The sequence below is a fragment of the Bubalus bubalis genome, chromosome 11 (assembly GCF_019923935.1).
Source record: "Bubalus bubalis isolate 160015118507 breed Murrah chromosome 11, NDDB_SH_1, whole genome shotgun sequence".
Taxonomy (NCBI): Eukaryota; Metazoa; Chordata; class Mammalia; order Artiodactyla; family Bovidae; genus Bubalus; species Bubalus bubalis.
Window position 1 is genome coordinate 75,285,391 of NC_059167.1, and position 12,491 is coordinate 75,297,881.

The 12,491-nt window shown below is 38.7% G+C and overlaps 1 protein-coding gene across 1 annotated transcript; it reads left to right on the forward strand.

The window, feature by feature from the left end:
- Nucleotides 1–1,295: 1,295 nt before the first annotated feature.
- On the forward strand, nucleotides 1,296–2,237 carry LOC102394689 (olfactory receptor 4F3/4F16/4F29-like). The gene has a single exon (XM_006062415.2). It carries the CDS (start codon nucleotides 1,296–1,298, stop codon nucleotides 2,235–2,237), a length of 942 nt encoding a protein of 313 aa, XP_006062477.1.
- The last annotated feature ends 10,254 nt before the right edge of the window (nucleotides 2,238–12,491 follow it).

The following is a 12,491-nucleotide window of genomic DNA, read 5'->3' on the forward strand; positions in this document are numbered from 1 at the left end:
TTGAGTAAATAACAAATTAGGAAAGGAGAAATTGTATAGATAATAAATTCCATTTGTGACCCAAAAGACTGTAATGCACCAGGCTCCTCTGTCCATGGGATTTGCCAGGCAAGAACAGTGGAGTGGGTGCCATTTCCATCTCCAGGGAATCTTACCAACCCAGGGATCAAACCTGCTTCTCCTGCTTGGCAGATGGATTCTTTACCATTATGGCTTCAAAAAGCCTGTGGCTCAGTGGTAAGGAACCCACATGCAATGCAGAAGCTGCAGAAGATGGGAGTTCAATCCCTGGTTTGGAAAGATCCCATGGAGGAGAGCATGACTACCCATTCCAGTATTCTTGCCTGTAGAATGCCATGGACAGAGGAGCCCAGCAGCTACAGTCCATAGAGTCACAAAGAGTTGGACATGACTGAAGTGACTTCACACCAGGGAAGACCTTTCATCACGTTATGAATTTCATAATTTTAAGCTTTTCAAATCATGTATAAGTACTTTAAAGCAGTTTTTCCTCAAATTACTTGTGCCAAAGGATAGGTTTATTTTGATAAACTATAAAAACAGAAACTTTAGTGCCACTGTGATGTCAAGCTGCTAGAGAAGTTTCTAAATATTCAGTCACAGACTCTCAACCAAATATGGCACAAACTGGTAACAGACACTTCATAGACTTGCACCTCTCTGTGTGGGCCACTTTTTCATTGCTTCAAGCAGTTCAGATATTAATGGTCATAATCTCTGCCTTCAAGAAGTTTACAGTCCCCTTGGTGAGTTAGAACTGTACTTAGTTCAATATAACACACAGGGTAGTAAAATAAATGGCTAGTAATAATAAAACAAGAATTTGTAGATGTGGTAAGCATCTGAGTAATATTGAAGATGAAATGTTCCCACAGGAAGGGCCAGAGGAAGGTAACTTCCTGAAAGATTGAAATAGTGATTAGTTCTGTATGACTGAGGTAGGTCATATTAATTTAAAATCCAAAGTCAAAAGGTTTGGGGTTGAATTCCTGTTACTCTTGTTGACCATCATGTATTTCAGGAGTAATATCAGAACACTCACCCAGAAAGGAAAAAGAAGATATTAAATGGAAAGCCAACTTGGGGGTGGAGAATAGCTCCACATGACAGCAACTAATTTTTCTGTGTGATCATGCTGCAAAGGCTGTGAGGTAATTTTCATGCAAAAGTAGAAATAGGCTTGCATGACTTTGGTTTATCTTCTAGTTTATTAACATAATCATCGTAATTTACATTTTTCTGTTGTCCTTTAGGTAGCAAAACCTACAAAGCCAATGTATGGAGCAAATCAGTCTATGGTGTCAGAGTTTGTGTTCCTGGGACTCACCAATTCCTGGGAGATTCAACTTCTCCTCTTTGTGTTCTCCTCTAGTTTTTACATTGCAAGCACAATGGGAAACTTGCTCATTCTGCTCACTGTTATCTCTGACCCTCACTTACACTCCTCCATGTACTTTCTGTTGGCCAACCTCTCCTTCATTGACCTGGGATTTTCTACCATCTTTTCTCCCAAGATGATTTATGACCTTTTCAGAAAGCATAAAGTCATCTCTTTTAATGGCTGCATCACTCAGATCTTCTTCATCCACATCATTGGTGGTGTGGAGGTGGTGCTTCTCATAGCCATGGCTTTTGACAGATATGTTGCCATATGTAAGCCTCTCCACTATCTGACCATCATGAGTCCAAGGATGTGTGTTTTCTTTATAGTGGCTGCCTGGATTATTGGCCTTATCCACTCCATGGTTCAACTAGCTTGCGTGGTAAACTTATCCTTCTGTGGCCCAAATGTGTTGGACAGCTTTTACTGTGACCTTCCTCAGTTGATCAAACTTGCCTGCACAGACACATACCAACTAGAGTTCATGGTCACAGCCAACAGTGGATTAATTTCTGTTGGCTCCTTCTTCATTCTGATCATTTCCTATATTATCATCATTCTCACTGTTCAGAAACAGTCTTCGGCAGGTTCATCCAAGGCTCTGTCCACACTTTCAGCTCACATCACTGTAGTAGTCTTGTTCTTTGGTCCTTTGATGTTTTTTTATATATGGCCATTTTCCTCCACACATCTGGGGAAGTTTCTGGCTATATTTGATGCAGTTCTCACTCCTTTCTTGAATCCTGTTATTTACACATTCAGGAATCATGAAATGAGAGTTGCAATGAGGAGAGTATGCAAACAACTAGTGAATTACAGGAGATCTCTAAAGTGATGAGGGATTTCTTCACTGTATTGTGAAGAGCTCTTGTTGATTAATAATGTTCAGTGTTGATGGTCACACTCAGAAAGAATCTTCTGTTTGTCCTTGATTTGATTACACAAAGATATTGAGTCCATTTTGTCTTTCACTTAGGAAGCAGAGACATTCACCTTTGAAAAGAGACTTACATATAGAGTATTTAAAATCAAAGTATACAGAAACCTTGAACCTAAATTCTTAAGGAATAATGTATATAAGAAGTAATTTTTAGAAATACCTTGGAGGGAAGATTTCTTTAAGGCCTTCAGAACAGGGAGAAATATCTCCTAATCTACCCTAATTTGGGATAACTTCTATTTACCTGGAATATATCTGCAAACACCCTATTTCCAAGTATGACCATATTCATAGATATTGGGGTTTAAAATTTCAACATGTCTATTTGGTGGACCCAAATCAAGCCACAACAGTAGTATAAGTAGTATAGATATCTGAAAACAGAAACAATTGTAGGATAACTACCTGTTAATGAGTGCAAATATATTAATTTTGAAAATACATAATAGAACAAACATTCAGTTCAGTTCAGTTCAGTTGCTCAGTCATTTCGGACTCTTTGCAACCCCATGAATTGCAGCACGCCAGGCCTCCCTGTCCATCACCAACTCCCGGAGTTCACTCAGACTCGCATCCATCGAGTCAGTGATGCCATCCAGCCATCTCATCCTCCGTTGTCCCCTTCTCCTCCTGCCCCCAATCCCTCCCAGCATCAGACTCTTTTCCAATGAGTCAACTCTTTGTATGAGGTGGCCAAAGTACTGGAGTTTCAGCTTCAGCATCATTCCTTCCAAAGAAATCCCAGGGCTGATCTCCTTCAGAATGGACCGGTTGGATCTCCTTGCAGTCCAAGGGACTCTCAAGAGTCTTCTCCAACACCACAGTTTAAAAGCATCAATTCTTCGGCACTCAGCTTTCTACACAGTCCAACTCTCACATCCATACATGACCACTGGAAAAACCATAGCCTTGACTAGATGGACCTTTGTTGGCAAAGTAATGTCTCTGCTTTTGAATATGCTATCTATGTTGGTCATAACTTTTCTTCCAAGGAGCAAGTGTCTTTTAATTTCATGGCTGCAGTCAACATCTGCAGTGATTTTGGAGCCCCCCCCAAATAAAGTCTGACACTGTTTCCACTGTTTCCCCATCTATTTCCCATGAAGTGATGGGACCAGATGCCATCATCTTACTTTTCTGAATGTTGAGCTTTAAGCCAACTTTTTGACTCTCCACTTTCACTTTCATCAAGAGGCTTTTTAGTTCCTCTACACTTTCTGCCATAAGGGTGGTGTCATCTGCATATCTGAGGTTATTGATATTTCTCCCGGCAATCTTGATTCCAGCTTGTGCTTCTTCCAGCCCAGCATTTCTCATGATGTACTCTGCATATAAGTTAAATAAGCAGGGTGACAATATACAGCCTTGATGTACTCCTTTTCCTATTTGGAACAAACATTAACTTTTCATAAGTAATTAGCTATACCTTTAATGGAGTATGTAAAGTCAGCATAAGGTGCAAAAAATTACTTTTGTAAGCTAAAGAATCTCTAAGTAGGAAAATTACACATAAAAATAACATTTAGTTCTTTTAGTCAGGAGCAGAACAAATACATCAATATAAATTTGTCATGTCATTCTAACAGGGAAATCCAAATTCTAGGAAGGAAAGTTATGACCAACCTAGATAGCATATTCAAGAGCAGAGACATTACTTTGCCAGCAAAGGTCCGTCTAGTCAAGGCTATGGTTTTTCCAGTGGTCATGTATGGATGTGAGAGTTGGACTGTGAAGAAAGCTGAGTGCCGAAGAATTGATGCTTTTGAACTGTGGTGTGGAGGAGACTCTTGAGAGTCCCTTGGACTGCAAGGAGATCCAACTGGTCCATTCTAAAGGGAGGTGGGGGGGAGTTCAGGATTGGGAACACGTGGCGAATTCATGTTGATGTATGGCAAAACCAATACAATATTGTAAAGTAATTAGCCTCTAATTAAAATAAATAAATTTAAAAAATAAAAAAAAATAAAGGAGATCAGTCCTGGGTGTTCTTTGGAAGGACTGATACTAAAGCTGAAACTCCAATACTTTGGCCACCTGATGTGAAGAGTTGACTCATTGGAAAAGAGTCTGATGCGGGGAGGGATTGGGGGCAGGAGGAGAAGGGGACAACGTAGTATGAGATGGCTGGATGGCATCACTGACTCGATGGACATGAGTTTGAGTGAACTCTGGGAGTTGATGATGGACAGGGAAGCCTGGCGTGCTGTGATTCATGGGGTCGCAAAGAGTCGGACACGACTGAGCGACTGAACTGAGTCTTCATTCAATACAGTATTTGGCGGTAAAATATTCCTAAGTTAAAAAAAATAAACCTATCAAAACTGAACTATGCAAACTTTGCCAAAATATTAATATGTTTCATTTTTTTCTTTTCAGTATCATTATTTAAATATTATATAGTCTAATTTATATTTATATTCATATGTATGTATATATGACCAAGGCGAACAATTTACTTCTTGAAACTTCATTCCACATTGTATTTTTTCTTTTAAGAATATTTAAAAAGAACAGACATTTTATTGTAGGATAAATTTGTCCTTTTATTTTCCTTGATGAACAAAACCAGATCCTATTATGTTGCATTGCTACTCATATTTTGAAGGACTATTCTAATACAGTTTTATCACCCATTTTATGACTTTAGCTAAAGTAATTAACATTTATTTTACCGACAGGACTGTTAAAAAAAAAAGAATGACAATAGTTTAAGTGGCAAAAACTGATATTTTTTAATTAAAAAGAACTTAAAAAATTAAAGTATAGTTGTTTTACAATGTTATGTTAGTTTCAGGTATACAGCAAAGTGACTTCAGTGTGTGTGTGTGTGTATGTGTATGTATGTATGTATATGCATTCTTTTTCAGGTTCTTTTCCATTACAAGTTATTACAAGATATTGAATACAGTTCCCTGTGCTATACAGTAAGTAGGTCCTTGTTGTTTATCTATTTTATATATATACGAGTATGTATATGCATATGTGCATGCTCAGTCATGTCTGACTCTTTGTGACCCCATGGACTGCAGCCTGCCAGGCACCACATGTATATGTTAATCTCAAACTCCTAATTTCTCCCTCCCCAACTCTTTCCCCTTTGATAGCCATGTTTGCTTTCTATGTCTGTGAGAAAGAAATAAGTTTTGTAAATAATTTCATTTATATCATGTTTTAAGATTTCATAAGTGATAGCATATGATATTTGTCTTTCTCTAACTTACTTCACTTAGTATGAAAATCTCCAGGTCCATCCATGTTGCTACAAATGGAATTGTTTCATTCATTTTAATGGCTGAATAATACTTCATTGTATAAATATATATATATACATATATATAAACACCATATCTTCTTTACCCATTCATCCATTGATGGGCATTTAGGGTGCTTCCATGTCTTGGCTATTGTACACAGTATTTCTGTGAACATTGAGGTAAGTGTCACTTTTAAAACTAAAATTTTCATCTTTTTTTAGCTATATGCCCAGGAGTGGGACTGTTGGATCATATGGTAACTCTATTTTTAGTTTGGCAAAAGCTAATTTTATTCAGAAACTACTGCAATATGGAAAAAGACATCTCAGTATGGAAGTGTGGTCAATTCCCAGGCTTCCTTGGTGGCCCAGTGGTGAAAAATCTACCTGCCAATGAAGGAAACATGGGCTCCATCCTTGGTCTGGGAATATCCCACATGCTGCAAAGCAACTAAGCCCATGCACCACAACTATTGAATCTGTGCTCTAGAGCCCAAGAGCTGCAACTACTGAGCCCTTGCGCCACAACTACTGAAGCCCGAATGCCATAGAACCCATGATCTGCAGCAAGAGAAGCCACTGCAATGAGAAGCCCATGCACCGCAGCTAGACAGTAGCTCACACTTGCTGAACCTGAAACAAGCCTGTGCAGCACCGAAGCCCCAGCACAGCCAAAAATAAACGAATGAAATTATATACAAAGAAATGAGGTCATTTTCCAATACAATTAAAACAAGTGGGAATTTACTGCCAAAGAGCAGCAGCTGGGGGAAGGGAGCATGACAGTGAATAGAAATACCTAAAGATATGAAGAATTCTTGCTAAACTGACTTTACAGGTGCTTACTGAGGGCAGGAAAGGATGATCAGATATCAAGAATAGAGGTTTAGAAATTTTATTAGGTATCAAGGCTGGGGAATTTCTTCTATAATAATTTAGCAGGATTCTTGCTACAACTGGGCTATGCAAGCCCATCAGGGTTGTGCCCCAGGTTGAGGTCTAGTGGAGACGAGGGCTCAGAGGAGTCTGAATAAAGTTTGGTCAAGAACAGAGTCTTTGCCAACTTACAGGTGGAAAATTGAGAATCTTCTGTCATATATAATTATTTATTAACTAACAAAGCCCAGGAACACTGTAAATATAACCCCCAAGGGCCACAAACATTCTATTTATTTACACCTTTTTTAAAGGTAGCAAACATACCTGTGGCGGATTCATTTTGATATTTGGCAAATCTAATACAGTTATGTAAAGTTTAAAAATAAAATAAAATTAAAAAAAAAAAAAAGAAAAAAAAAATAAAGGTAGCAAACATAATTTTTAAGTAGCAAAAGTGAACACATTTGCTAACATGAACCAAAGAAATGAATGCTCTAGAAAGGTAAGTCACACACACAACCATATACACATCCTCACCATGACCAATGCTTCAGTACTTAATCTTATTTTAAAAATTACCCAGAAAAGATCCACTAATTACTTTATTAAAACTTACCAAGAAAAGATCCACTAATTACTTTATTAAACCTAAACCAAAATTTTAAACAAGTAACAATCATAGAGGTTATATTCCAGTGGACTCATTATAAAACTGTCAGAGTTATAATTCTAATTGATTAATAAATTATTTTACATTTTCCAGAATTTTAAATCCTTGTGTTATATACCATTTTGATAAGATCAGGGAGAGGATGCATACCTATTTTATAAAAACCATTATCAAACCTACCTGTATTGTATAAGAATTTATTTTGATTATTTGAATTTGGATTCTCATATAAAAATGCTCTGAGTCATAATTTCTTTGAGAATTTTTTTTTTGAAAAAGATGGCATATATAAAACAGTAAAAATTCAGTTTTCCTTGTTAGGGGGAAATTTGGGGAATATTAGATTCAAGATAGTACTTAATCTCCATAAAGCAATACTAACAGAATTCCTTTAAGAGGCTTTATTTTATTTACTAACAAATCCTTGAAGTAGGAAAATACTTCATACTCATACAGTGAAGGATAAAAACTCCTCAATTCTTTAAGCATCAGTTCAGTTCCGTTCAGTCGCTCAGTCGTGTCTGACTCTTTGCGACCCCATGAATTGCAGCACACCAGGCCTCCCTGCCCATCACCAACTCCCAGAGTTCACTCAGACTCACATCCATCGAGTCAGTTATGCCATCCAGCCATCTCATCCTCTGTCGTCCCCTTCTCCTCCTGCCCCCAATCTCTCCCAGCATCAGAGTCTTTTCCAATGAGTGAACTCTTCACATGAGGTGGCCAAAGTACTGGAGTTTCAGCTTTAGCATCATTCCTTCCAAAGAAATCCCAGGGCTGATCTCCTTCAGAATGGACTGGTTGGATCTCCTTGCAGTCCAAGGGACTCTCAACAGTCTTCTCCAACACCGCAGTTCAAAAGCATCAATTCTTCAGCACTCAAACTTCTTCACAATCCAACTCTCACATCCATACATGACCACAGGAAAAACCATAGCCTTGACTAGACGGACCTTTGTTGGCAAAGTAATGTCTCTGCTTTTGAATATGCTATCTAGGTTGGTCATAACTTTCCTTCCAAGGAGTAAGCGTCTTTTAATTTCATGGCTGCAGTCACCATCTTCAGTGATTTTGGAGCCCCCAAAAATAAAGTCTGCCACTGTTTCCACTGCTTTCCCATCTATTTCCCATGAAGTGATGGGACCGGATGCCATGAACTTCGTTTTCTGAATGTTGAGCTTTAAGCCAACTTTTTCACTCTCCACTTTCACTTTCAAGAGGCTTTTTAGTTCCTCTTCATTTTCTGCCATAAGGGTGGTGTCATCTGCATATCTGAGATTATTGATATTTCTCCCTGCAATCTTGATTCCAGTTTGTGTTTCTTCCAGTCCAGCATTTCTCATGATGTACTCTGCATATAAGTTAAATAAACAGGGTGACAATATACAGCCTTGACGTACTCCTTTTCCTATTTGGAACCATCTGTTGTTCCATGTCCAGTTCTAACTGTTGCTTCCTGACCTGCATACAAATTTCTCAAGAGGCAGATCAGGCGGTCTGGTATTCCCATCTCTTTCAGAATTTTCCACAGTTTATTGTGATCCACACAGTCAAAGGTTTTGGCATAGTCAATAAAGCAGAAATAGATGCTTTTCTGGAACTCTCTTGCTTTTTCCATGATCCAGCGGATGTTGGCAATTTGATCTCTGGTTCCTCTACCTTTTCTAAAACCAGCTTGAACCTCAGAAAGTTCATGGTTCACATATTGCTGAAGCCTGGCTTGGAATATTTTGAGCATTACTTTACTAGTGTGTGAGATGAGTGCAATTGTGCGGTAGTTTGAGCATTCTTTGGCATTGCCTTTCTTTCACACATAAAACTACCAGGCTCAGTTCTGGAATTTCAGCTACAGATCAAGACTTAGATATACAAAGAAATTAAAAGTATAGACAGATACACAAAATCTCATATTGAATCTCTAATCAAATTTCTATTCTACTTCCAATGGAAATAAGACAAATAGATAAAAAAGGAAACAGACAAATAGGTTGAAAAATAAAGGTCAACTAACAAACCAAATTCTCTGTTATCTCTCATCTGATAGCAAATACATCCTCATTATCCTAAGAGAACTACCAAGTGTTTTAGGTGTTACTGAGGTATTACTGGGCTTCTAAGGGATATAAGCCCTAGAATGATGACATCCAGTGCCCCTCTAATCTGGTAGTTAGAGTCCTTACTGGTTGTGAGTCCATTATTAACACAGCAGAAAGGAAAGCATCAATAAGCTATGTCCATTTGGTAATGTAATTCACCCTTTGTCCTAATTGGGAAGTATCTCATATGACTAAATAACTGAATATATTCCTTCTGTTGACCAATTGAATTGTTATAGTCATGGGAATTCCATGTAGTCATGAGAATTCCATGTGGTCATGATATATTTAATAGTATATGTGAAAAATGAAACTGTACAGACAGTATTTCCTAGAAATGCCACATCTCATTTTGTAGACTCTGGAAGCACTTGCACATTTGTGTAACACATGTAAAAATATTTGTTAGTACCTTGTGAAGCAGATTTTGGACAAACTCAAATATCCATTAATAAGACAATGTTAAACTATTTTGATGGTAATTTTTAAATTATCTTCTCATATATAATTTTCATTGTGTCCACTATGTTCTGTAAAACTGAACTTTGTGGATGGGTCAACCAAAGGCTCTTGCCCTCTGGTTTCTGCTTAGGTAAAGCTATTGGACGGAGAAGGCAATGGCACCCCACTCCAGTACTCTTGCCTGGAAAATCCCATGGATGGAGGAGCCTGGTGGGCTGCAGTCCATGGGGTCATGAAGAGTTGGACACGACTGAGCGACTTCACTTTCACTTTTCACTTTCATGCATTGGAGAAGGAAATGGCAACCCACTCCAGTGTTCTTGCTTGGAGAATCCCAGGGACGGGGGAGCCTGGTGGGCTGCCGTCTATGGGGTCGCACAGTCAGACACAACTGAAGAGACTTAGCAGCAGCAGCAGCAAAGCTATTGGAAGCTGTTGCAGGAAGGTGGAGGAGAAGAAAGTGATATGATAATAAGTCCCTTATCTTCCTTCCTTCTGAGTTTTGTTTTGACAATTACTGCATTTCTCCACCAAAGCTCTATCATTGGTGGCCTTCTCCTGTTGCTCTGGCTCTTTCTCTGAGTTATGGTCCTATACCTCCCACTGTCCCTCAGCTTTAGGTGCAGTAATGCCTCTCTGTTGTTGCTAATCCTGGTAATCCTGGCTAGTCATCTAAATGGACTAGATAACCATTTGGTGAATTTCAGTCAGCTCCCGCCCCTAGCCATTCCAAGACTTGATCAGTTGCACATGTGCAAAGCAGACATGGTAACAGGGATGGAAGCTATGCAAGTGCTGAATACCATAGACTTCCCCTTAACAAAGCTGATCTGTGTACGCTCATAACAGAATCCCAACTTGCCAATGGAGGAAACCAATTAACATCATTTCCTGGGGAAAATAGCTAGATACTTGGTGATACATTGATTACACTGGACCTCTTTTATCATGGAAGAGGCAATGATTTATCCTAGGAAGAATAGATACATATTTCACAATGAATTTGCATTAGTAGTCTGCTATCATGGCTTCATACTGTGTCAATTCAGCTAAACCAGAACTATGTTTCCAGAATTTCCTTCCATGTATGTTCCCACATTAGGGTTCACCATAGGGAAAGTTTGTTTGGGATTTGGAAGAAGGAAGTGAAGTAGTAGCCATTTTTGTTCTGAAGGCCATGACAGGTAAAGCACTGTTACAGATCATGCATAGTGCTGGCTCACCTTACTGGTGTGGGACAACAACTTGGGCCTGCAGCTCCTCTATTTCTTACTGGATTTCCACCTCAGTTCTTCCAAGTCCTGGCCAGGAGCATGTTTATGATGAAGATCATCAGCTTACTCAGCAGGTCACCTGCATCATCAAAATTGGAAGCAATGAGAGACCGAGATGGTTCTAGTTTATCTTGATCTTCATTTCCTATCCCCTTCCCTTCCAGAGGTTCTTCAGGCTTCAGGATCAGCATGAGGTTAAATGGCCATAAACTTATACTGCTTAATGGTCTCCACCATTGGATAAAGTCTAATGCCTTTAAGAACTCCCTAGTCTAAGTCACTCATGTGATTCTACTCTGATCAAACTCTAAATGATACACCTTCAACATGTTTATCAGCCTAGTCTTTTAAAGATTTACAGAATGCCTTATTCTTTCCATGATATCTGCCTAACATCGAATCTTACTAGGGGAAGATAGAAAATTAAGTATAATAAGGAGCCCATATACATATGGAACTCATTCCATTTTTATATACTATCAGTTAAAAGCAACTAACTTGATTTGTGGAATGGCCTGCAGAGGTAGAGTTACCATGATAGTTGGAGCACCACTCTGAAAATGACATGCTGTACTCTAGGATGGTCTATAAGCCTGTGATAAGCTACAGAAGCAGAAGCAATTTATTATTTTCCTCCTTCTGTGTCCCTAGTGAAACATTTAAAGAAGAGTTAATACCTATCCTCCTGAAACTATCCAAAAAACTGCAGCATAAGGAACATTTCCAAACTAATTCTGTGAAGCCACAAACACCATGATACCAAAACCAGATGAAGATAATACAAAAAAAGAAAATTACAGGTCAATATCACTGATGAATAGACACAAAAATCCTGAGCAAAATGGTAGCAAACCAAATCCAATAACACATTAGAAGATCATACACCATGGTCAAGAGGGATTTATTTTAGGGATGCAACCATTCTTCAATAACTGCAAATCAATCAGTGTGATACACTACATTAACAAATTGAAGAATAAAAACTATATGATCAAGAGATACAGGAAAAGCCTTTGATAAAATTCAACACTCATTTAAGATAAAAACTCTCCAGAAAGTGGGTAGGAGAGAACTCAACATAATAAAGGCGATGGGCTTCTCTGGTAGCTCAGGTGGTAAAGAATCCACCTGCAATGCAGGAGACCCCGGTTCGATTCCTGGGTTGGGAAGATCCCCTGGAGAAGGGATAGGCTACCCACTCCAGTATTCCTGCCTGGAGAATCCCCGTGGGCAGAAGACCCTGGTGGGCTACAGTCCATGGGGTTACAAAGAGTCAGACATGACTGAGTGACTAAGCACAGCATAGCATAGCACAGCATGTTACAAATCTACAGCTAACATCCTACTCAACAGTGAAAAGCTGAAAACATTTCCACTAAGATCAAGAACAACACAAGAATGTCCACTCTAACCACTTTTATTCAACATAGTTTGGTAATCCTAGCAACAGCAATCAGGGAAGAAAAAGGAAAACAAGGAATCAAAATTGGAAAAGAAGTACAATTGTCACTGCTT

Coding starts and splice junctions, on each gene's coding strand:
- LOC102394689 (XM_006062415.2), top strand. CDS start 1,296: ATGTATGGAGCAAATCAGTCTATGGTGTCAGAGTTTGTGTTCCTGGGA.